The sequence below is a fragment of the Pipistrellus hanaki genome, assembly GCF_964339955.1.
Source record: "Pipistrellus hanaki genome assembly, chromosome: X".
Lineage (NCBI taxonomy): Eukaryota > Metazoa > Chordata > Mammalia > Chiroptera > Vespertilionidae > Pipistrellus > Pipistrellus hanaki.
Window position 1 is genome coordinate 99,169,769 of NC_140524.1, and position 26,532 is coordinate 99,196,300.

General features: G+C 38.8%; 1 protein-coding gene across 4 annotated transcripts in view; it reads right to left on the reverse strand.

Moving 5' to 3' along the window:
* GLRA2 (glycine receptor alpha 2) overlaps positions 1-26,065 on the reverse strand; it is a 157,395-nt gene extending 131,330 nt beyond the window's left edge. The window contains exons 1-4 of one of the 4 annotated variants that reach the window (XM_084869863.1): positions 25,852-26,065; positions 25,492-25,669; positions 24,553-24,621; positions 23,219-23,352 (exon numbers count right to left, since the gene is read on the reverse strand). In XM_084869863.1, coding sequence (XP_084725989.1) covers positions 23,219-23,352; positions 24,553-24,621; positions 25,492-25,559 — 271 coding nt within the window. In that variant the 5' untranslated portion in view covers positions 25,560-25,669; positions 25,852-26,065. Of the gene's footprint in view, positions 1-23,218; positions 23,353-24,552; positions 24,622-24,883; positions 24,977-25,491 lie in introns of those variants that run through there. The other 3 variants (XM_084869864.1, XM_084869865.1, XM_084869866.1) reach the window with 3 other exon arrangements.
* Between the last annotated feature and the right edge of the window lie 467 nt (positions 26,066-26,532).

The following is a 26,532-nucleotide window of genomic DNA, read 5'->3' on the forward strand; positions in this document are numbered from 1 at the left end:
CATCAGTTTATAGTGTTCACCATTTCCCTTAGATGAGTGAGATCATGTCCTACATAGTATTTATCAATAGTGTAGAGAATAAATGAGATCATACATTTAACACACTTAACATGTTGCCTGGCATGTCATGAGGCACACGTTGTCTCTGTAAATCCCACTCATACTGGGAAGTCCTCATGTATTTTCTACACCTTCTTTCTGCTTTAGCCATTATCAACCCCCCCTTGCTCAGAACTTCTAGCCTCTGTGACATAATTCCATACATAGCTCCATGTTTGTATAGACAAGCATTGGCTTGTGTTGCTCAGACTTGTTTTATGTATGGCATTTCGTTTGCTCAGTAAGATTACCCATTGCTAAAAGACAGGAATTATCTGTAGTGCTTTCAGTAAGTTCCTTAAGTCCCTGCAAGTTAGACACATCATAAGCGTTGCTCCCAAATATTTTTGTGATTAATTTGTACCTTGCTACAAAGTAAGCTCAGCTTTGTTCAAAAGCAGGAAGTGCTTCCTTTGCTTAAGAAAAGATCATCTATATCATTTCAGAGAGTAGTGTCCTTGGTTCTGAAAGAACCCTGCCCCAGCAAGAAGCACTCAAAATCTTACCTCCCCTTGCGTATGTTCTAAAGTAATCATAAAGAGAATCAAATTGCAGGCTTCCGGCCTCAGACTTAGCATTTTCTCTCACTAGGCCCAAGGACTGAGATTACTGAATGAAAGCATTACAGAGCCCAGATAGTAAACTGCGCTAGGAAGTAGACTACAGGATTAAAGAAAATGCCAGATGGAAGGCATGCTTTTGCTGTGTCACAGTCAGCATTTTACTGGAATATATTTAAATATATCAGAATTTTTTACTGAAAGAAGATGTAAAAAAAAAAATGACTACTACAGAATACCATTAGTTAGAAGCAAAATCACAGACTGTGTAACCCATGAAGGTAGCAGTCACTGTATCCATTCTCCTTTCCTCCACTACTGTCTGTCCCCGTGATCTCTTCAGTACTGATCATAGAATATAAAGCTTTTTATGTATGCAGTATTGGCTCTAGAATAGCGGTAAACTAGAAGGAGGGGGATAGAATGGTTTGAAGGTTAGAATTCTCATACATTAACAATTTTTAAAAATTCTCCTCTATGTGGTCCTTACTATAGTGCTATATACCTATTAATGGTTGCTATATGTCTATATATAAAAGAAGATACAACCCAGCTGGCATGGCTCAGTGATTGATCATAGAGCTATGAACCAGAAGGTCATGGTTTGATTCCCAGTTAGGGCACATGCCCAGATTTTGGGCTCGATCCTCAGTAGAAGGCATGCCGGAGGCAGCTGATCAATGGTTTTCTGTCATCATTGATGTTTCTATTTCTCTCTCTCTTCCTCTCTGAAATCAATAAAACTATAATTTAAAAAATAAAGAAGATACAAATAAATGGGAAGTTATCCCAAATGAATCCACTCACTTGGCATTAAATATTCATTAAGCTTCCACAAAGACTAGAAGTGCACAAAAACCTGGAACTTCAAAGATATACTAGACTCACCCTGTCATAGAAAAGTGGGACAGTCATAATTTAAAAATACATTCACTAAGGTATTGGAGATCAAGAATGAGTGTCTTTGTCATCATTCTCTAAATGAAAAGGTAGAATTGGTCTAAGCCTTGTCTGTCAGAAAATTAACTTTTTCTTTTCCCTAAATAACAAGAATGGTAAAATTGCAGCTGTCTTCCATTCTGAGGAATGGATAGAGTCAAATGAGATAACACATGGGAAAAGACTTAATGCATTTTAAAAGACTAGCAAGTATTAGCAGGTAATTTATTTTTTATTTCAGTTGCTCAGATCCAATTTTGCATTAATACAAATTCTTGGATTTAAATATTAGTATTATATAAAATTAACATACAAAATCAGTAGCATTTATTCTATACACTTAACAATGAATTTTTTGATTAAGAAGTAAAGAAATCAAACCCATTTAAAATAGCATAAAAAACAATAAAAACATGAAAAATTTAAGAAACTAAACTCTGAAAACTATGACATTGATGAAATAAATCAAAGAAGATACAAATAAATGGAAAGTTATCTCATGATCATGGATAGGAAGAATTAATATTGTTAGAATGTCTACTAAAATCCATCTATAGATTCAATGTAGTCCCTATCAAGATTTAAATGAAATTTTTTATAGAAGTATAAAAAAAAAAAACACTTCAAAATTTAAATGGAGCCTCAAAAGACCACAAATAGCCAACTAAATCATGAGAAAGAAGAATAATGCTGGAGGCATCACACTTCCTGATGTCAACCTATACTATAAAGCTATAGTCATCAAAACAGTATGTTACTATCATAAAAGCAGACAAATAGACCAATGGAACAGAATGAAAGGCCCAGAAATAAACTAATACATATACAGTCTACTAATATTTGACAGAGGACCAAAGAATACTCAATGGAGAAAAGTGACTTTCCAATAAATGGTGCTGGAGTAGTTAGTCACAAGAAAGGAATGGAACTGGAGCCATATCTTACACCACTAACAAAAATTAGCTCAAAATTGATTAAAGATTTAAATGTAAGACCTGAAAACATGGGAATAAAGTTATATTTATTTGAATATTATTCAGCCATGAAATTATGACAAAATGGATGAACTTTTTTTATTTTATTTTATTGATTTTTCACAGAGAGGAAAGGAGAGGGATAGAGTGTTAGAAACATCAATGGGAGAGAATCATTGATCAGCTGCCTCTTGCACACCCCCTACTGGAGATGTGCCTGCAACCCAGGTACATGCCCTTGTACCTGGGACCTTTCAGTCTGAAGGCTGACACTCTATCCACTGAGCCAAACCGGTTTTGGCAAAATGGATGAACTTTAAGGCATTATTATAAGTGAAATAAGTCAGACAAAAAAGACAAATGCTGTATGATCTTACTTATATGTGGAATTAAAATACCTCAAACTCATGCAAAAATAGATCAGACTTGTGGTTACCAGAGGTGAAGGGGGGGAGGAGATTGGTGTGAGTGGTCAAAAGGTACAAACTTCCAGTTATAAGATAAATAAATACTAGGGATATACTATGTAACATGATGACTATAGCCAACACTGCCATATGTGGTATACAAAAAATGTTAAAGGGATAAATGTAAGAATTATTCTCAAAAGGAACATTTTCCTTCTTTTCATTGTATTTTATGAGAAGATGGATGTTAACTGAAATTACTGTGGTAATCATTGCACAGCATATATACTAGTACTAGAGGCCCTGTGCATGAAATTTGTGCATGGGGCTGTGTCCCTCGGCCCAGCCTGCACCCTCTCCAATCTGGGATCACTCGAGGGATATCTGACTGCCTTCTTAGGCCTGATCCCATGGCAGTCAGACATCCCTCTCACAATCCAGGACTGCTGGCTCTCAAATGCTCACCTACCTGACTGCCTGATTGCTCCTAACTGCTTATGCCTGCCAGCTTGATCACCCTCTAACCACTCCCCTGACAGCCTGATTGATGCCTCGCTGCTCCCCTGTTGGCCTGGTTGCCCCTAACTGCCCTCCCCTGCAGGCCTGATGGCTCACATCTGCCCTCCCCTGCCAGTCATCTTGTGGCAGCCATCTTGTGTCCCATGGGGGCAGCCATCGTTGACCACATTGGGGCGGCCATCATGTGTTGGAGTGATTGTCAATTTGCATATTACCTCTTTATTGTATAGGATATTTCAAACCATCATTATGTACACCCTAACTTACACACTATTATATGTCAATTATCCTATATAATAAAAGAGTAATATGCAAATTGACCCTAACAGTGGAATGACTGGTCACTATGATGTGCACTGACCACCAAGGAACAGGTGCTTAATGCAGGAGCTGCCCCCTGCTGGTCAGTCTGCTCCCATAAGGGGAGCTCCACTCAGCCACAAGCCTGGCTGAGGGCCGCAGGCACAGCAGCAGTGGCAGGAGCTTCTCCCACATCCTCCACAGTGCTAAGGATGACCAACTGTGACTTAGGCCCACTCCCTGTCAGTTAGACATCCCTCAAGGGCTCCCAGTTTGCCACAGGGTGCAGGCCGGGCTGAGGGACCCTCTCCCCCAATCCCGAGTGCATGGATTTTTGTGCACCAGGCCTCTAGTTTCGCAAAAAAAGACCAAATAATATTGATGCTGAGTTCTGTAGTATGAGTAGGCATTAGGCTGGTAGGAAGGCAGGTATGGTGAAGTAAATGGTTTGAGAAACAAGAAACAAGGCCTTGAGGCTGGAACAGAGTTGGAGGGCATCACTAGAGATGTGCAATGGTGATATTAATGTGGACAGTACTGATGCACCACTCAGATTCCTGGGATCTCACTTACCAATCTGTGCCTCTCACCTCATTGTGCTTTTGCTTCCAATAACCACATCTACAGTCTTTCACAGAAGACAGTTCTGGGGCTACTGGAGCTCACTTTGCTCACATGGAGCATTTACTCTTTCACCCCCCCACACACACCTGAGGGTAGCTTTACCCAGTAGCTGACAGAGGGAAATCTGAAAAACCAACTTTCTTGTTTCCATTCAGGACAATTTTGGGATGTAGTTTACATTCCAGCATTCCCCTGAGGGATTAAGGTGGACCTACCCCTTTGAACTTTTCTTGAGATCACACGCTTCCTGGGCTTTCTCATCCCTGTCTGATTTTATCACTCTTATATGCCTCCCCTCCTGACTTATCCTTAATAAATTACTTGCACACAGGGTCTGCTTCTCAGAAATCCAATCTCAGGCAGATATAGTAAAAAACCTAATCACCAAGGCCCTTGTAAGCTATTTGCAGGCGTGTGAACTTTATCAGAAAGTGATGAGAAATCTCAGGAGAGTTTCAAGAGTCATTCGAGGCCTAGAACGGCAAAGATACTAGTATTTTGAGCTCTGCACTCCCTAGGGTGACAGCTCAGCTTGCTCTTCCTGTGCATTCGGATAAAGATACAGCCAATCAGGCTCCCCAGAGCAGCTGCACTATGGATTTTCTAAAAAAAAGTATAGGAGTTTATTTCGGATCTTAGCTTTCCTTTGGGATCTATTTATTATCCTCTCTATATTTCTTTGCCTTCTTTGCACCTGCCACCTCACCCCTCAGAAGTGAGTAACTTTTTTTCAAAGGTGTCATTCTGTGATTTATATGGCATATTGCATGATGTCACTGATGGGCACTTTTTGTTAACACCCTCAACTGCTTTACTCAATTGCTAAAGTACATAATTTATTCTGATAGATGATATAGATATAGATATAGATATATAGATATAGATATAGATATAGATATAGATATAGATATAGATATAGATATAGATATAGATATAGATTTGAAGTTAGATGCTGAGGGGATACCTCCTCACTTGAGACTTTACCTATGCACAGTTTATTATGGCACATATTGTTAGTTCCAGATTCTTATGCAATAATTCTGTTCTTTTAATGTATTGATGTTGAGAAAGTTCCCATGATAAAGTACTCATAGCTCAATCATGGAAGCTTCACATGTCAACCCACTTCCATAGAGCTCCACCAAAATTCCTTCACCCAAGCCATATTTTTGTTAACTGTACAATTGACACCTCTTAAACTCAGTTGGGATGAGTAGAAAGTGGGTACTATGAAAAGTGTTTTTACCCATGGGCTCTATGCAAAGCCAGTTTCAAAATTAAGCAGGAAATAAAAAACGTGTGTGTAAGCATGTTATTTGCAGAGTCTGGTTGGCAGGTGGACATGTGGAATTTTTTCCTTGAGCTAGGCTGTTCTCTTGCTGAAGAAATCCTGCTCTGTAATGGGCTTTGGGATATTTTCCCAAGTTACAAATTTATACATTTTGCTCAAAGCCTTGCATGTTATAAACCTGCTTGGCACCAGGCTATCTCTGGAACAGGAAACCTCCTGCTGGGTTTTCAGGGGGAATATTTGCTCAGAAATTTTGAATAAAGGATGAGCTTAAATGAGGCATATGTGCACGATAAACAAAAGTGAATATTGGAAATGTAGGTGCTTAGGGGAAATAAAAAGAACAGATAGCCAAGACGGTGAGTAATTTCTCCTATTTTTGGTAGCTAGAGAAAATGTCTGGTAATATAGGATTAGTTTGGCAAGATTCTAGTCAAGTATGTCACTGGTCACAGAGCGGTCACTAATTCCTCTAAATGAAATAGGGATGTGTCAGGGGGGGGGGGGGGGAAACCCTGAATAGCATAGCAACTTGTTGCTATCTAGCTATGGCAACAAGCAAAAAGGCATTTTATCTATAACAAAGCCACCCAGGGCTTCCTATTCCCAAGACATGGCATTGAGCCTATGTACACTTCCTTTCAAACAGGAGTATCTATTCTTACGTTTTTATATTTTTGGAAGATACTATATATTTCATTTTGAAAGCAAATCTTACAATCCTAGAGACAGTTATCCTCTTGTATTCCATGACTTCTATAACTAGAGATTCAGCAAAGCCATCTCCCCACCCCCGATATCCAATGCCACTCTCTTCTAGAAATGGAGAAGCAGCAGTGATATCAGAAGCAAATGATAACAAGGAATCTGAGGAAGGCACCAGACTCTGTAAAACAAAATTTGAAAACAAAATTTGAGGATATTATGAAGCAGTGCTACAAATAAAGGACTAGTTTGATACAGAATGTGCAGTGGCTTCATCACCAATGTGCCTTCATTTGTTGTATAAAATAAATGACATGGTCATCAGCCATTAAGTAGCTTTCGTATTTTCTCACCCCCTACTTTGTTTTGTATATTTTACTAAGATCCTCGAATGAGAAACAGGAAGAAAAAAATCATACTTGCTTATAAAAACAAACAAACAAACAAACAAAAAACCAAACAAACAACAACAAAAAAAACCTCTCTCAAAGAAAGCTTGGGGAGAGAACAGCAATAAAGAAGTTTATACACACACACACACACACACACACACAGGAATATATATATATATATATATACACAAACATATGCCATTTCCCAAAGACATTTAGTATTATTTCAAATATATTTCTCTTTTGGCATCCATCTATTGAAACAATTTCAATACTTTTTCTGGGAATCTATATATGTAAGTGTATGAAGCATAATTTTGAGCAGAATAACTTAAAATATATTTTAATACTAATAAATTACTAACCTTAAATCTATTCAAGTAACTTAAGATAAATATTGCATGACTTCAATTTTAAATGTTTTTTACTATGGATTCAGACTTTTAAAATTTCATTTCAAGGAAGTGATGGGAAAATTTTTTAACAGTTGAATGGAAATTGTACAACCACAAGATTTATCCATGAAAGACAAGATGGCAGTCTAAAAGGAAATTCTTCATTCAGGCATAAAACTTTGTCATATTCTGCTGGGGGAAAAATGTCTGTAGTTTGTCAAAGGTTACTTGTTTAAATGTGTATTTGTCACTCATCCTTCAAGAATTATAAAGGTTATAACATATGGTGATTATCAGATCAAAGTTTCACTGTCTTGTCTTTTGTCTTCTATATTTGTTTTTCATAATGCCACAGTTTGCTTATTTATTCATATAAATGAAGCAGGAGATAAATAGCCTGCAATAATAATCTCATTTGTAGAGTAATTCTCTTGTGGCATTGGAATGCTAATGTTGACCATGTATCAATAAGAAAGCCGCATTTACTGAATGCATGGGCCTTTTCTCTCATGATTATCTTTCGAGATGATCATTGTATTTTATGTATAGTTAGGTTTCCCATCATCATCATATATTTTCATGGGAAACATTTTTAGATTTATGAAGCTTACCAAGACTACATTTTCTAAAGTATATTCTGTAAATGGTACTCATTTAAAGAATTATGACCAAACTAGAGGCCCGAAGCACAAAATTTAGGCCCAGTAGGATCAGGCCTAAATGGGCAGTCGGACATCCCTCTCACAATCCAGGACTGCTGGTGCCCAACTGCTCACCTGCCTGCCTTCCTGATTGTCCCTAACCACTTCTGCCTGCCAGCCTGATCACCCCCTAACCACTCCCCTGCCAGCCTGATTGATGCCTAACTGGTCTGCAGCCAGCCTGTTTTGCCCATAACTGCCCTCTCCTGCAGGCCTGGTTATCGCTAACTGTCCTCCCCTGCAGGCCTGGTCCCCCTCCCAACTGCTGTGCCCTGCAGGCCTGGGTCCTGCCCACTGCCCTTCCCTGCAGGCTTGGTTGCCCCCAACTTTCCTCCTCTGCCAGCCTGGTCACCTCTAACTGCCCTCCCGTGCAGGCTTGATCACCCCCAACTGCCCTCCCTTGCAGGCAGTTCCTCTCAACTGCCCTCCCCTGCTGGCCATCTTGTGGCAGTTATCTTGTGTTCACCTGGGGGCAGCCATCTTGTGTGTTGGAGTAATAGTCAATTTGCATACTACTCTTATTATATAGGATAGAGGTCTGGTGCACGGTTGGGGGCCAGCTGATTTGCCCTGAATGATGTCCCAGATCAGGGTGTGGGTTCCCTTGGGGCATGGGGTGGCCTGGGTGAGGGGCCTGTCGTGGTTTGCATGCAAGCCACACCCCCTGGGGACCCAAGTGGAGGCCTTGGTATCTGGGATTTATTTATCTTCTCTAACTGAAACTTTGCAGCCTTGAGCAGAGGCCAGGGCCAGCCAGGAAACTTGGCTTCCTCCATCACCAGGGGCAACCCAAGCCTCCTGATCAGCTCCAACTCCACAGCACATTTTTATTGGGATTTATTTATCTTCTATAATTGAAACTTTGTAGCCTTGAGAGGAGACCAGGGCAGGCCAGAGCAGGTGGGAAGCTTGGCTTCCTCCATTTCTGGGGAAACCCAAGCTTCCTGCTTGCTCTGTGGCTGCAGCCATCTTGGTTGGGTTAGTTTGCATACTTGCTCCTGATTGGCTGGTGGGCGTGGCTTGTAGGTGTAGCAGAGTGATAGTTAATTTGCATATTACTCTTTTATTAGATAGGATAAGCCTCAGTGTAAAAATTAAAAAAAAAAAAAAACTTGTATTTTTACAGCAGGTTTTCTCAAAACCTTTTAATATGCTAATAAATATTAGGACTCTCTTAGAGGATGTTTTAAGAATTTTCCATTCTTATTTTACACTAGAGTCCCGGTGCATGAAATTCATGCATGGTGGTGGGGAAGCAGTCAGGGAAGGGTCCCTTCAGCCCAGCCTGCACCCTCTCTAATCCAGGACCCCTCAGAGGATGTCTGCCTGTTTAGGCCCTGGGATTGGGCCTAAATTGGCAGTCAGACATCCCCCTCACAATCCTGGACTGCTGACTCCTAAACTGCTCACCTGCCTGCCAGCCTGATCATCCCTAACTTCCTCTTCCTGCTGGCCTGATCACTTTCAACTGCCACCCTGCCATCCTGGTCACCAATGCAGCCTGCTGTTCAGTCATTTGGTTGTCCTTCACCTGCCCCCCGCCAGCCTGAATGCCCCATGCAGCCTGTTTGGTCATCTGTTTAGTTGCGATGGTCACTTAGGCTTTTATGTAGATAGATTTTCAACCTTATATCTGAGAACATTTCATGGAACTGGTTGTTTTGAGAAACATCTTTGGCCCAATGCTAAACTAGTAAAGCATGCTAGCTGCTTTTCTCAGACAGCCTCTGTACATGGATTTGCTACCTCCAGATCAAAAGCAAGGCAAAAATTTCAATGGCTGATTTCTTCAGTAATCCCCTCATAAGTTTCCAGAGTCTCCCCAGAGTATAATGAATCATCCTTGAAATATTGCGAGTTGAAATAAATTATGTGCAACTATAAAAAAATGTTTTGGACAGAATTAAGAATTTCTCAGAGGAGAGGCCAGTTCTCTAGGAATAGTGGAGGCATCCAAGTTCTTCTGTGGGGGAAACAATAACTTACAAAAGGACAAATGCAAATATATTAATATAGACTATAAAGAGAGGGACTGTCAAAGTGGAAGGTGACATGGAAAACATCTTGGTACAAATCCTTTTAGATATGACAAGAATGAATCCCAGAGAGGTATAGTGGCATGCTTCACAAATTGTCACAGCTGGCAAAACTGGAGATCAAACCAGGTCTCATGAGTCTTAGTTTAGATTTTTTTTTAAATCTCATTTGGTATTTCCCCCTCTATTTTTGGTAAGGCAATACCAACACAGGGTATCTTGGGGGAAATACTATACTGTATCCTTCAGATTCAAAAGGAAATATTTCTCATTCTAGTCCTATAATTCTTAAACTGCAAATAGTAATTAATTTGTTAAAGTGACTATTTCAAGTTCCCATCATCCCATAATTCTGGGGAGGTAGAGTTGGAGAAGTGTAGTTCCCTGTATGTACCTTTTTTTTTAACAGAGCTCTTCAGCTCTGAAGCAGGCGTTCTGAAGAATGTGGTTTGAGAAACACATCTGGTTGGTTAATAATTTGGTTTAGTATTAAATTCCAAGTCTTTTGATTTGTAATACTCTATATAGTGCTCAAGTACTAAAACCAGAGATAATTAAAATGAAACAGTAGAATGTAAGAAATCTACTGAAACATTGTACAGTATATTTATAAATTATTCTGAATCATATCATTTAACTTGAGTAGTTACAGTGTGGTTTACCAAATGTATGTATCATTCACTATTGAGAGACTTTAAGGTTCAAAGCTAAGTGAACAGACCCCTTGTTTTCTCAACACATTCTTTTGGGGAGCAAATAATGCTTTTCCTAAGAGAAAGCCTGATGAAAGAAATCTCAACTGCGTTGTTGGACATGAAGTGGTTCTCAGGACTCAACATCTTGAAGTATTTAAATGTAAATAAATCATAAGAAGAATAATTATATTATCTCCTTTGTACTATTGGATTTTAAAATGAAAGAAAATTATGTGGTAAAGTGGTCTGAGGTTTTCCTAAATAAGTAGAATTGCCATTAGTAGCTGTATTTCAGGTACACTAATCAAACCAGCCAAGGAATTGAAAACAAACAACTGTCCCTCAGATTTCCCATTTTACTCAAACACACACTACTCTGCTCCTGTCTTCACACTCTTCTAACTACCCCCCCTCACATACCTAACCTTTTCTCCTTCTAACACTCCTTCTTCAGCTCTGTGTAGGACAGAACAACATGGAGGGAAATAATGTGTCTCAGTCGTGCTGCCCCAAAGAGACTTGGCATTAAGTCTTGTGCACAAATCTAAGCCCATAACACATCCCAATATGTGGATCTTTGAGGGGATTACTGTGGGGCAAGGACAGTGATTTTAGAAAACATACACATATTAAATCAGAGAGAAAAGTAATTATATTAATTACTTTCATATATTCCACAGGAAGAACTCTCCCCACGACTACTGCTAGTCCATTGGTTGTGCCCCTTTTAACTGTCTGTCTATGAGACAGGACTATCATGTTATATTATCTTCCTCTCTCTTCTCTCCTTTTGGAATTATCATGTATCTATTGGGATAATTTATCCAAAGGTTATGACTTTTTGATTTCCATTCTATCTTAAGTCTGATAAAGGAAGGCTTACTGAACTGGTCATGAATTTTAGAGCTGTCTGCTTGACTACTTGAGGGGTGGCTTTGCTCATAACGACTTTGTGCTGATTATCTTCCATATATTCATTCCCAGAGACACTCTCTTTTCTGTTCTGTTCTTTGCCATACCCTGGAAAGTTGATCTTCTAGGTTTTAATCATTGAGCCTGCCCTCTGACTTTTAGTTGTATTTGGCCAATGAGGGGCTTCCACAAGAAAATGAAAAGCATGAGGTCAGACTAGTTATACCCTAGCCTCTTCCCTGCTAGGACAGCACAGATTAACTACATTGCTCCACAGAACTCATTCGGTGGCCTCTCTATGTAGCCACTTCCTCTAGGTTCTGGTAACCACTCTCTTCCTTGCCTCTCAAGTCTACTCTTGATAGGCTCAGAGTATGATACTCTCCTTCTAGAGATTGGTTTTCCAAACGCTGCCATACCTGCCATACCTCACTGGAGTATGCCATTTATTTTCCTAGACAATATAGTATTCAACTTAGAAATTATATTTCAGATTTTAGTAAAGTGAGAACTGGCATTTAAAAGCTTAGATTTCTGCTTGGCTGGTGCAGTTCAATGTATTGAGTGTACTTCCATTCACTAAGAGGTCATTGGTTTGATCCCTGGCCAGGGCACATGCCCACAAGCACATGCCTTGGTTATGGCTTGAACCCCAATAGGGAGCATGTAGGAGGCAACTGATCAATGTTTCTTTCTCATTGATGTTTCTCTCTCTCTCCCTCCTCTCTTTCTAAAATCAATAAAAACATATTTAAAATCATAGATTTGTTTGAAAAATGTATAAATAAAGGGAGACATATACCATGCTTATTGATAAGAAGAATTAATATTATTAAAATGTCCATACTACCCAAAGCAATCTATAGATTCAATGCAAATACCAATAGCGTTTTTCACAGAACTAGAACAAATAATATATATATATATATATATATATATATATATATATATATATCCACAAAAGACCCTGAATAGCCACAGCAATCTTGAGAAAGAAGAGCAAAGTTGGAGTTATTATGCTACCTGATATCAAACTATACTATCTACACTAATAAAAGAGAAACATGTGAATTGACCATACCTCTCCTACGCCCAGAAGCCATGCCCACCAGGCCATCAGGAGCGAGTATGCAAATTAACCCAACCAAGATGGCTGCAGCTACGGAGCAAGCAGGAGGATTGGGTTTCCCCAGCAGTGAAGGAAGCCAAGGGCCCTAGCCGGCTTGGTTCAGTGGATAGATCGTCAGCCTGCGGGACTGAAGGGTCCCAGGTTCGATTCCAGCCAAGGGTACATGCCTGGGTTGTGGGCTCAATCCCCAGTAGGGGGTGTGCAGGAGGCAGCTGATCAATGATTCTCTCTCATCATTGATGTTTCTATCTCTCTCTCCTTCTCCCTCCCTCTCTTAATATATATATATATATATATATATATATATATATATATATATATATATATATATATATATATGCCAAGGTTCCTGCCCACTCTGATCAGCCCTGGCCTCCTCTCAAGGCTACAAAGTTTCAATTATAGAAGATAAATAAGTCCCAACAAAAAATTTTCCATGGAGCTGGAGCTCAGCAGGAGGCTTGCATTGCCCCTGGTGATGCCCTGGCCTCCACTCAAGGATACAAAGTTTTAATTATAGAAGATAAAGAAATCCCAGATACCAGGGCCTCTGCTTTATGAAAAGATACTCAATGTCACTAATTATCAGAGAAATATAAGTTAAAACCAGGATAAGACATCACCTTGCACTTGCCAGAATGGCTAACATCAATAAACAGTTGTTGATGAGGATGTGGTTAAAAGGGAATCTTCATGCAGTATTGGTGGGAATGCAGACTGGTGCAGCCAGTACGGACAACAGTATGGAGGTTGCTAGAAAAATTAAAAATGAAATGGCCTTATGACCCAGTGTTCCTACTTCTAGGTTTATATCCAAAGAAACCCAAAACACTATTTTGAAAGAATATATGCACTGCTATGTTAATTGCAGCATTATTTACAGTAGCCAAGATATAGAAACAATGCAAGTGCCCATCAACAGTCAAGTGGATAAAAAAGTGGTGGTACATATATGCAAAGGAGTATTATTTGGCCATAAAAAAGAATGAAATCTTACCATTTGTGACACTATGAATGGATCTAAAGGGTATTATGCTAAGTGAACTAACTCAGAAGAAGACAAATACCATGTAATTTCACTTATATGTGGAATCTAAAGAACAAAGCAAATGATCAAAGTAGAAACAGATTAATAGATACAGAGAACAGATGGATGGTTATCAAAGAGGAGGGGTGTTGGAGGACTGGGTGAAGAAGATGAAGGGATTAAGTATAAATTGGTAGTTACAAAATAGTCATGGGGATATAAAATACAGCATAGGGAATATATATGCCTAAACGACCATTACAATGGAACAACTGGAACAACTGGTTGCATGATGAGCACTGACCACCAAGGGGCAGATGCTCAATGCAGGAGCTGCCTCCAGCCTGTAGGCCTTGATTGCCAATGGGGCCTGCTGGCCAACCTCCTAGTCCCTGCCCCCACAGCTAGCAAACCCTGATTGGAGCTGGGCCCCCAGGCCTGGACAGGGAACAGGGGATAGGTGGCAGCTAACACAGCCCCTTTCTCAGAGGAGCTGAGGACTGGATCCCTCCTTGGGGCTGGTGGCCAACCTCCTGGGTCCCTCTCCCAATCCTCCCTACCTCTAGCTAGCAGGCCCAATTGGCCTGCCACCCACCCACTGTGGTGGCGGTTGGCCCCTTCTCCCAGCCTGCATGTCGGAACCAGCAGATGTGGATGACAAAGGAAGGAGGAGGTGGGGAGGCAGGGAACCTGAAAGGCCCTGATCGCTGGCCGGGCCTAGGGAACGGGTACATGAATGTGTGCACCGAGCCACTAGTATAGTAATAATATTGTAATAACTAAGTATGGAGCTACACAGGTACTGGAAATATGGGGGGGGGCACTTGATAAAGTATATGATTGTCTAACCAATATGCTGCACACTTGAAACTAATACAAAATAATATTGAATATCAACTGTAACTGAAAAATAAAGATAGCAACAAAAATTGTCATGAATATTCAGGTTCTTGATGTTCTAAATTCCCAATTTGATAGAGCTGCTTTGTAACATTAGTCAAATCATGTCATGGCAAGTCTTAGGTTCTTTGTCTCTAAAATCTGGTAAATGTAGTTCTTGTTTCATGAATAATAAAGCACATCTCTGTAAAGTTATATGGAAACACTAAATAATACAGGGAATTCTTCTGTTCTTCCAATTTTCAAAAATATAAATTAAAACTTAAATTTCTGTTTACCACTATATGCTTAGCAAGTAGTAACATGGCACCTGCACATATTAATTGTTTACCAATTATTAAAGGAATAAGCAAATGTGTGTTTAGACTCAAATATAAAGATGTAAATATTTACATATAGTATTTGTGCCCACATGTGCACTACTTGACAAAAATGTACTCTATTGCTTTGACAATGCATGGGCATGTAATTTATTTTTCCTCAAGAAAGTGGTTCGGAACCCCCTCCCATCAGAGAAAAACAAGACTTATCCAGTCATATCCATGATAAATGCCTATTGAGTTTCCATATTTTGACTCAAGCCAGGATTCTCTTTTGCCCTCTTGGATGAATATGTTAATAAAACGCAGCCACCATTTGGTATATTCATGCTCACAAGGGAATGTTGAGTGCATAAGCCAGGGCATGAGTCAGAGAGGGCCCAGCATCACTCTGGTACTTGCCCCATGACCACAGTAGTTGGCTAGCCAGACTAGACTCCAAGAGGGTCACCTAGTGACTTTATTCTTAAACATCTTGCACACATAAGAGTACCACTTAGAGACCTATTCCTTTTGGTCATGCTCTTTCTTTAGTGGGTTTTGTGTGGCTAAATGTGTCTGCAATCAGTCACAAGTGTCCAGAGTAGCCCTCTCAAAAAAGAAGTCAATGAGCAAATGCTGCATGTCACCCTCAGGACTGCCTCTTTTAAGAGGTGTTAACTCCTAGGAGAACCCAGAGTGCTTCTAATGACCTTGTTATTATGAGGTTAGGTCAACTATATTTTCATTTTTAAGACCCTATTCCAAATGTATCTGATCTAACACACCAAGAAAAATATTCAACATCAGCAAGAAAAAAACAAACAAACTAATGACTTTTTGTCACTCTAAAATGGCTTGCTCCAGCTGGACACATACAAGGGTCCTCAAACTTTTTAAAGTGGGGGCCAGATCACGGTCCCTCAGAGAGCTGGAGGGCCGGACTATATGAACTACTAATTCCTACTGTAACACCTCAGCTGCGCTCACTACCCAAAAAACCTGGCAGGCAGGATCAGACTCCTCTGCGGGCCGCATGTGGCCCGCGGGCCGTAGTTTGAAGACCCCAGTAAGGACTAATATATCCTGATATCTAAGCCATTATTTTTTTAAAATAAAGTTTCAGATTATCAGCAAAATGGGATAAATTGCCTTTCAGGATGGGGAGGAGCAACAAGCACTATAGAATTCAGGATAAATGTTCAGGCACTTTCAATAATGAAAACTCAAGATATAAAGTCACCCAGAATCAACTAAGAAACAATACAATACAATACATTCTCAAAAACTAAGTTAAGGTTTCCCATTTCCAATGCTCTTAACCTTCTGTGTTGTAGAGACTACACGTTCTTTTAAAAATACTTATTCTAGCCGAAGCCGGTTTGGCTCAGTGGATAGAGCGTCAGCCTGCAGACAGAAGGGTCCCAGGTTCGATTCTGGTCAGGGGCATGTGCATTGGTTGCAGTGGGGGATGTGCAGGAGGCAGCTGGTCGGTGTATCTCTCTCATCAATGTTTCTAGCTCTCTATCTCTCTCCCTTCCTCTCTGTGAAAAATCAATAAAATATATTTAAAAAAATACTTATTCTAAAATAGGAAATAAATTCAGCATATTATTGCAACAACCCTTGCAACTGCAGTAACTGCACAAGAAAATACATCAGAAATGACAGTCATATATCTTCGTGTAAATTTACGGTTCTTTCTAGGACCACATGAAATTAGTTCCATGTCTTTTTCTTTCTTCACTTAAAGAGTCCAAAAACAATGAGGGATTCGATTTGAAAGGATAATGATAAATCCTTTTCATAAATGGCTCCCTCTTTCTTATATATTTAGGATTAGAAATAGCCCTTTCATGTTGAAAATTTCCTCATCAAACTAACAAAGGGAGAACTAGCTGAGACTCGTTATCTATGTTCTTGTTAGTGTGTTTGAACTCTAAGATGCTAGAACTTTTCAAGATTTTTTTTTCATTAAAAAAAAATCAAACAGTGCCCTGACTAATGTGGCTCAGTAGCTCCAGTATTGTCCCATGGACTGAAAGATTGCTGGTTTGATTCTAGTCAGGGCCTGTTTTGACAAAGGAAGGAGGAGGTGGGGAGGAGTGTTAGGGGCCTAGGTTGTGGGCATGCTACCCATAGGGGGCATGCAGGAGGCACCTATCAATATTTCATATATATATATATATATATATATATATATATATATATATATATATATCCATTCCTCTCTCTCTCTAAAATCAATAAAAACATTTTTAAAACATCAAACAATTAAAAAGACCCAATTGCCATGAAAGGTAAGCTTTGATAATATATAATCAGTGTTGGTTAAAAGGAGAAATGGAGGACTACTAATAATAATAATTCAAATTATCTAGGTCTTCCTACTTCAAAACAAATCTATCAGATGCATAATCTCCTTTGATGTTCAGAACAACCCAAATGAGAAAAAAAGGCAGAAGAAAACCTGAGGTCAAAAGTGGCTGAGTCAGGACATGAACCTGGGGTTTTTGGATCTATGTCCAGGGCTTTTTCTACTATACCGTTCTGTCAGCACAGAATAAAAGACATATTCCATTAAGGTTAACTTATTGGAATATACTTTACTAGAGTGTGCTAGAATGCCATGGATGCCTACTTCTTTAAAAAAATGTTTTTATTGATTTTTAGAGAGAGGGAGAGAAAGATAGAAACATAGATGAGAGGGAAACATTGATCTGCTGTCTCTCATGCAACCCCCCCCCCCTCCACTAGGGATCGATCCCACAACTGGGCATGTGCATGTGACCTGACTAGGAATCGAACCTGTGACCTCTTGGTTCATGGGTTGATGCTCAATCACTGAGCCACACCAGCCAGGAAAGATGCCTCTTTCTTGATACCACCTGTAATCCCGAACAGGGACCTTGTAGGCCTGTAGTAGTAGCCTACTATATACAAATGTATTACTTGGTGTCCATCCAGAACACAAAATCTAAAATAAATTATGACAAAGTGGACTTCAGATATTTAAAAAAATCTTCATAAATATCATCGCTAACAATATCATTCCCTTTGTTATCCACAGCCTTTCTTTTCAATAACTTTTCTCCTCCTTTTATCTCCTGTTGTCTTATTCTAAAACTAGAGGCCCAGTGCACAAAATTCATGCATGGGCTTGTGTGTCCCTCAGCCCAGCCTGCACCCTCTCCAATCTGGAACCCCTCGAGGGATGTCCGGCTGCCCGTTTAGGCCTGATCCTGGTAGGGCAGTCGGACATCCCTCTCACAATCCAGGACTGCTGGCTCCCAAATGCTTGCCTGCCTGCTTGCCTGCCTTCCTGATTGCCCCTAACTGCTTCTACCTACCAGCCTGATCACCCTCTAACCATTTCCCTGACAGCCTGATGGATGCCTAACTTCTCCCCTGTCAGACTGATTGCCCTTAACTGCCGTCCCCTGCAGGCCTGGCCACTCCCAACTGCCCTCCCATGCAGGCCTGGTCCTCCCTAATTGCTCTCCCCTGCAGGCCTGGGTCCCCCCACCCCCCAACTGCCCTTCCCTTCAGGCCGGTTGCCCCCTACTTCCCTCCTCTGCCAGCCTGGTAACCCCTAAGTGCACCTCCATTGCAGGCCTGGTCCCTCCCAACTGCCCTCCCCTGCTGGCCATCTTGTGGTGGCCATCTTGTGTCTACATGGGGGCAACCATCTTGTGTGTTGGAGTGACAGTCAATTTGCATATTATTCTTTTATTAGATAGGATTAGATAGGATAGAGGCCTGATGCACAGGTGGGGGCCAGCTGGTTTGCCTTGAATGGTGTTCCGGATAAGGGTGGGGGTTCCCTTGAGGTGTGGGGTGGCCTGAGTAAGGGGCCTGTGGTGGTTTGCAGGCCAGCCATGCCCCCTGGTGACCCAAGCAGAGGCTCTGGTATCTGGGGTTTATTTATCTTCTATAATTGAAATTTGGTAGCCTTGAGCGGAGCCAACCTTCTGCTTACTCGAATGCTGCAGCCATTTTTGTTGCGATTTACTTATCTTCTATAATTGAAACTTTGTAGCTATGAGCAGAAGCCACAGCAGGCCATGGTGGCAGGGAATCTTGGCTTCCTTGATTGCCTGGGAAACCCAAGCCTCCTGTTTGCTGCAGCTCTGTGGGTGCAGCCATCTTGGTTCAGTTAATTTGCATACTTCCTCCTGATTGGCTGGTGGGCATGGCTTGTTGGTGTAGCAGAGTGATGGTTACTTTGCATATTACTCTTTTATTAGATAGATGGCTTTACCCTTTCAGGTGCCTGAAGGCTATTGCTACTTTCTGTACTTAGGTCAAATACTTCTGATACATGAAAGCGTTTTACTCTTTTTAAAAAAAATATATTTTTTACTGATTTTTTACAGAGGGGAAATGAGAGGGACAGAGAGCTAGAAACATGGATGAGAGAGAAACATCGACCAGCTGCCTCCTGCACACCCCCTACTGGGGATGTGCCCACAACCAATGTACATGCCCTTGACAGGAATCGAACCTGGGACTTTTCAGTCTGCAGACCAATGCTCTATCCACTGAGCCAAACCAGTTTTGGCAGCATTTTACTCTTCATATTAGTATGTGATGCCCACATCTACCAGGGTGATCAAAGAAATGGTCACACTATGTGGCTACATTGTCAGTGAGAAAATCACTCTTTCCAAGCATCCCTACTTGATGTACATTTGTGTTCAAGCTACGCCCTATAAGGATTGATAAGCACAGGATTTGAGTTTGAGGTTTACATGGCTACAGACAAGAGAATTTCCAAGGGGAGAAACCTGAAGACCTTTAGTTGTTCTAGAAGGGAACTTATTTCTACTTTTATCTGAAACACCTCTTGAGCTGATATCTCCTTGGGAAATGAAGGAAGCCATATTGCATGCAAATGTAGATTTTAATGTCACACATGACACTTTCAGATTTAGGTCTCCAGACATAGGGTGAGGGGGGAGAATAGTATGCATGGCATGCACAAAGAAGTAAAGTGAATAATTATCTCCTGGCCTTATCTTTTCAAGATCCTACTGCAAAACGAATGTGATAGTGAAATGTATTTATTCATATTGGGATAAAACTTAGGCTATAACTCCAAGTTAATTTAATTTTCAAAGCAAATCTCATTACAATAGATAAAGGCTTTGTTTCAAAGACAGAGAATTAGAACTAATGCATTTTGCTCTGGTTTGAGCATTTCATTTGGCTTCTTTAAAAGCTTAATGTTTAAAGTGGCATTTTCAAGATACAATAATACTGACAAAGGAATAGCTGATAGAATGATAGAATAACATCATTATAAATCAACTGACAATGAGATAAAACACCCAAGTGGGGAAAAAGACTCATCTGTTGGCATAAAATCGATATTTACCATAGTTTCAAAACCAGGCAGACATAGCTTGTGTTTTTATCTGAACTGAGGATTTTGAAAATTTATGTTTTAACAAGATCTGGCCCAGGTCTCTATGGATCTTATAGATGTAATGCAATTGGCAACTCTGACTCACGACTTTGTTTATACACTTATGCTTCACATCAGAAAAGCTATTTTCTCCCTATAGCTTCTAAGAATGGCTCTCAATTACAGACCTACGTCTGAATCATGTCTCAGCTTCCCTTTTCTAGCTTACGTCCAGTCCATCTTCCTTCTTGCATGTATCCCCATTATGACATCTTTCAGAGTCTATCAGGGACATTGAATAGACATGATATATTTTACTGACTTATAAGTATGAAGGAGACATGCCTTCCAATAAGAAAAATAATGCATATGCATTTCTTTCTCCCTTGCTAGTGCATAGCAGCAAGGAAACAGAGAAATGTGCTATTATTTAGTAAGACTTCTAGAAAAGCCATTCCCCTTGCCTCAGCAGCCCATATCTGGCTCTTGCTTTTATTCTTGTGGCCAAATATTGCACTTGTGTCTTATTAATCATGATCATTATCCCTTCTTCTTCTTCTTCTTCTTCTTCTTCTTCTTCTTCTTCTTCTTCTTCTTCTTCTTCTTCTTCTTCTTCTTCTTCTTCTTCTAAATAATAACACTTCACTGCCCTCTCAGATGTGGTGTACAGGTGGGTAGATAAAACATAAGTATGCTAAAGAACCATATTAAACATAAAGTTTTGTGGGAACACTAAGGAGGGATAATTATTTTTGTCTAAAATAATGAGGAATGTTCTATATACAGGAAAAGCCAAGATCCTAAAAGTAATGAGAATTGTGGGAACTGTTAGGTAATTGTTGTTATAACTTGTCTGTGTAAATAAAATTTATGAAAGAGTATCAGGGTTCATTGAAATGGGTATATAAAGGGAGAGGGAGACAAAACTCAGTGAAGTCCATTAATAATAGAGTCTTAAATTATATCCACATATTTCCCTCTTATAAGTCTTTAAATATCCTGTGTCCAGGTCTTCAAGTAGTGGATAGATCTCAAAACATAGTCATACTTTGCTATACTTGATATTCCCCTTATTTATTTATCATTTAGAATAATGAGAACTGTCACTTCAAAAGGGTGACATCCCCAGAAGAACCAGAAAAAAAGCTTTCATTTGGAAATGATTGTTCATTCTATATGGTTACTTAAAGTAGCAACATGGATTTTTATTACTCTCTGTACTTCTATCTCCTTTTGAAGAATTAGTACTAGAAAATAATAATAACTGCTATTAAACAGGATGCTCATGAACTTGAAACAATTTTTTCATCTCTGCACCTTCTCTATAAAGCTTTCCATGAATAGCTTAATAGAAATCATCTTTTTATTTGTTGGAAACCTGTAGTATTTTATCTATACTTCCTAATGTTACTTAACTCTTAATTACTTTACTTCTGTATAATAATATATAGATTATATCATTATATTTTATAAATATTCATGTAACATCTAATCTCCTTACTGAAAATTTTTATGGTAGCACCCAAAACTGTGTCATCTTTCCACTTCTCAAAGCATGCAGGAGTTAGCATTTTGCATATAGTTCAAACTCCAGAGTTATTGAAGAGTTAAATGAATAAATGTATGAATGAGCAGTGCCATTGAAAGCTGATTCTTGACATGTTACTCATAGGATTTTGTTTCAAATATTGACTTCCAAAGCAATGATCACAAAATTAATATGAAATGGGATGAATATGAAAATTGTTTTCAGGAAAATCAAGCTTTGAACTTAGTTCTGTTGTCTCTTTTGGAAATACCCTATAAATAAAAAACACGTTTTGTTAAAATTCTAATATTTCTTTATGAAATGTGTCCTTAGCTGAGTATATTCAGGTATAGCATTTAAAGAATAAATGAATTTAGAATTTAATTTTTATGCTCACATTTGCTAATAATAAAAATTAATAAAAATTCAAGGAAAGCAATCCAATTAAAGTGCTAATAAGCAGAACCAAAGCAATGCATGGACTGTGACATAACATCAAGAATATTATAGGTTTCTCCTCTTATGAAATATTATAAACATTTCACAATGTATTAAACTATAAGATAAAATGCAGTTGTCATTTAAAATATATATTAAAAAATTAAAGCATTTAAAATGTAAAACATTAACAATAATCCAATTATTAGTGATTGGTTCTTGTTACAGTACTTTTCTGATTCAGAATAAAAATAAACCAGATAGTTAAAAATAATTTCTTCAGACTATTAATTAATTTTTGTAATGTTCAACAATAATATCAATTTTTTCTGTTTGTTTCTAATTGAACCAAGAAAGTATTGTCTTTGGCATGTGCACTTTATAATTCTGTTATCTTCTATGTTAATTTCAGATATGTCAAATAAATAATTAGAATGTTGAGGAAATCAAAATTTTCTGATGTGGTATTAGAGCCTCTTCTCACAATATTTAAAAATGAGAGAGGCCTGAAATGTGTAAAATGGCATGTTTTACACTGAGATTTAATCTTTACTTTGGGAATAGGTATTTAAAACCCAAACCAAGGATTTTGGTGTAACCATTGAATTATGAGTCCTGATAGGCATTCATACAAGTGAAGCCCATCATTTGCTCTTGTATTCATTTCCAATCACTGTCTTACTTAAGAGAAAAGAGCGAATGTGGTAATAATCTCTGACATTAGTCTTCTTTGTGAAATAGAGCACAAATGAAAGTTTTCAAAAGTTGCAAGCAACATGTAAAATTTAAGCTGCTAACAAAGACTAGTTCAAAAGAATCCCAAATTGAAATGAATGCTATACTTGTTTCCATTTTATAATAAAAAGACCTGAAAATTTTTTAAAGAATATTTAAATGTCTAGATTTCCCACAGGCTTAACATAAGTTTAAGTAAAACGTACCTTTAAAATTTGGTCTGATTCTTGCATCATATCCTGATGTCTTTCCCATTAATTTGTCCAAGAAATCTGAAGGAGATAGGGTCTGCGAAGGTTGTTTTCCAGACCTGGAGTCATGGTCTTTGCAGAAAGCAGCCCTAAACATATCATTGAATATTTTAGCAATAATTCCATTCTCATAGCCTAAGAACTAATACTCAGATAATGTTTCACATGTTTTGTAAATGTATTTGATATGTTACTAAGAAGAAAATAAATGACAAACTCTTTGGTCAACTTCTGGTCTAGAGTTAACTTTAAATGATGAGAGGTACAAATTCTGAGTCATATCTCCTAAGTTTTCAAACTTCAGCCATACATAAGATGTTTAAGATGAAACAACATGCAGAGTTTTAGAGTGTAGGTTTTATGGACATATTGTTAAGGACATTTCTTTCTAGAGTCAACAGAGAAATGAAGATGATAACTTCTAAAATGTAGGTGTTTGTCTTAAAATCATTTCCTCGTGCATTTCAAAAAATTTACCTAATATTTTAGCCCTTAAAATAAGTCCTCTACTTTTTTATAAGAAATATAGGCAGAACAAAGTAAGCATGAACTAATTATCCCATTGCTTATTTTCTCACCTGCTAGATTCTATTCCAGCTATCAACTATTAATACTTTTCATTGTGATGTCTAAAAGCAAATCTTCACTTGGAAATTTAACTTCATTCTAAAATAGGTCAACAACGAGCTTGCCTGTACTTCTATTGTATCAGTTGTTATTTATACATAAGCATTTAAATTGTTGACTGGAATAAAGTATTCATAGAAAAAAACTTTTAAATTATTTTCTCTTGAATGATCAAAAATACTGAATGTTGGTTGGAAATTTTGTATTTTCCTTAAAGGGCTTATAAAAAGAGCACATTTATTTTATAGTGAAAATGAATTATTTCACAATATATAGTGGTGACTGAATGTTGATTTCTACCCTGAAGAAATTCTACAAGCTTTGTTTTCAATAATGTAATAGTCTTGTTAATTTTATAACTAAAAAAATTACCACAAAAATTACCACATTTTTTCCAGTTTTTCAAAGAAGTAATATTAACTATAAGTGCAAAGATGATGCAAACATTTGATAGGATTTAAAAAATTGATATGAACATCTAGAAATACTCACATTCCCATATGCAGATCATCTGATTAATCAAGTACTATTTGATTATGATAGTGGTGGTAGTGGTGAAGGTGAAGGTGAAGATGATGATGATGGTGATGATGATGATGATGATGATGATTCTAATAAAACCCAGCCTACAGTTTTTCTTAATCATAGTAGGAGGTGTGAACCTGAAAGGAACGTAGTGGGTTTTCCCAGTACTCAGAGCATTGCTGCTATATGTTTCATTTCTCTTGGTTCTGTGAAAAAATACCATAAAATTTGGTGAAAATTAAATGAAGAGTTCTGTACTTTGTTGTATGAACATCTCCTATCTATCTTTCATTAGGTTGGCTATTTTACTTATTGGTAATAATCTGATATTTTGAAGTATCAATTGATTTGACAATTTTTAAATTAGGTAGAAAATGCAAGCATGCAAATAATGATTTCTCAATTATTTTAATTATTCATAGTCTATTTCACATGCATACATAAATACAAAGATGTCATTTTAATTACATTTTGGTAGGCAATCAATTTCGACTATACCGAACAGTAGAATATAGTGGCAAAATGTGATTTGAAATGTTACTGATGTTTCAAGAAATTTCCTGAATTGTAGTCCTCATAGTATGCATCTAGTTGCTGAAATATAATAGAAGTCCCAAGTTGGTTAAGAATTAAGGTTTTTTAATATCTCATATAAAATAAGCATGATCTTGGTAAATTTATCCAAGCACTTCCAGCATATGAAAAGTATTGCATTCAATAATCCTTTTAAATGACTTCCAGAATTTGAAAGCAAAAAAAAAAAAAAAAAAATTCACCATTATATAGAAATTTAAAGAGCATGCAACTCATCAGACTACTTTAATATCACATTGGCTGTGAAAATATGTTGAAATGCATAGAGTGGGGTTCTATATCATAAAACTTGCCTTTGTGAAAATTTACACCCCTCCCATCAAAATTAATCTTTTTAAAAGAACAAAAGAAATCTAACTCCCTCCCATAAAATTAAAATAATATGATCTGGGGCATAGGAAATTGAGAAAAACTGTATGACATGTTATCTTTCAAACAGTTCTCATGTGGAAAATATCAACATGCAAAGTCTTTTCACCTACCTGAAGTGGCTTGTCTCTAAGAAAAATGCAAACAAGGTTGTCAAAATGTTCACTAGCTGCCGGTTCATTCCTGTTTCTGCGATCTTGTGGAAAACAGCCCCGAAACGATTCCAGTGAGAAGCTAGGACAAAGTATCTGTCTATTGTCCAGATTCAAAACCTGGCAGGGATCTAGTTTCCTTGAAAATCAGAAAGAGATTGGGGTTTGTATAGTTTGCTGAGAAAAAACAAAAAGTGCCAGTACTAAGCATCGTGCTCAGGTCAGACTGGACTCGGGACCATCAGTGAACCCAGAGAAGACAAAGCCTCAGAACTGATGATCCCCCCAGCTGCTCCCCTTAAATAATAAAAATGCCGCTACCTTAATCGCATCACCAGGCAAAGGGGGCTGGTGACAGTGCCATGCTGGAAGTCTGGTTGCCGTGGCTTTTAAGTCCTTTCTGTGGAGCGAATCCCCTTTCTCTAGCAAAGGTTCTCTTTGTCAAAGAAGTTGTAAATGAGGGAGACGAAAGGACTCTGCGGGCTGGAGTGGGGAGAGAGGAGAGGGCGAAAACGCTGAGCTCCTGTGCTGGAATGAGGGCTACAGAAAGACAGGGAGACCTGCTCTTCCCCAGCCTATAAATTTCAGCACTAGGACAGCTGCTAGCTCTGAAGTGCGCATGTTTCCTTTCTCAGGCGCTTGGGGCGGGGGTCGGGGAGAGGCATTCTGGAGGGGACTTGCCTGTCATTCAGAGGCAGAGAGTGACTGCCCGCTCAGCTCAGGGGTGCCGAAGGGGGCGCGATGACAGCCAAGGAAGAGCAGAGGTCAGGGGAGACGGAGTGGGTGAGGGAGAGGAGGGTCTGAGCTGTCTGCCGGTGGGTGGGCGGGACAGGAGTTGGAAGCAGAGAAGAGAAGGGAATGAGGTCTAGGCGTGGGCAAACGAAATCAGGGAAGCACCAGACAGGATGTGGAGTACGGAAATTATAATCGGGGAGTGGGTTGCCCACTCTTGACGAGTAGAAGCTGGGAGCAAAGGGGAGTCCTGTGCTGGAGAGCAGGGGA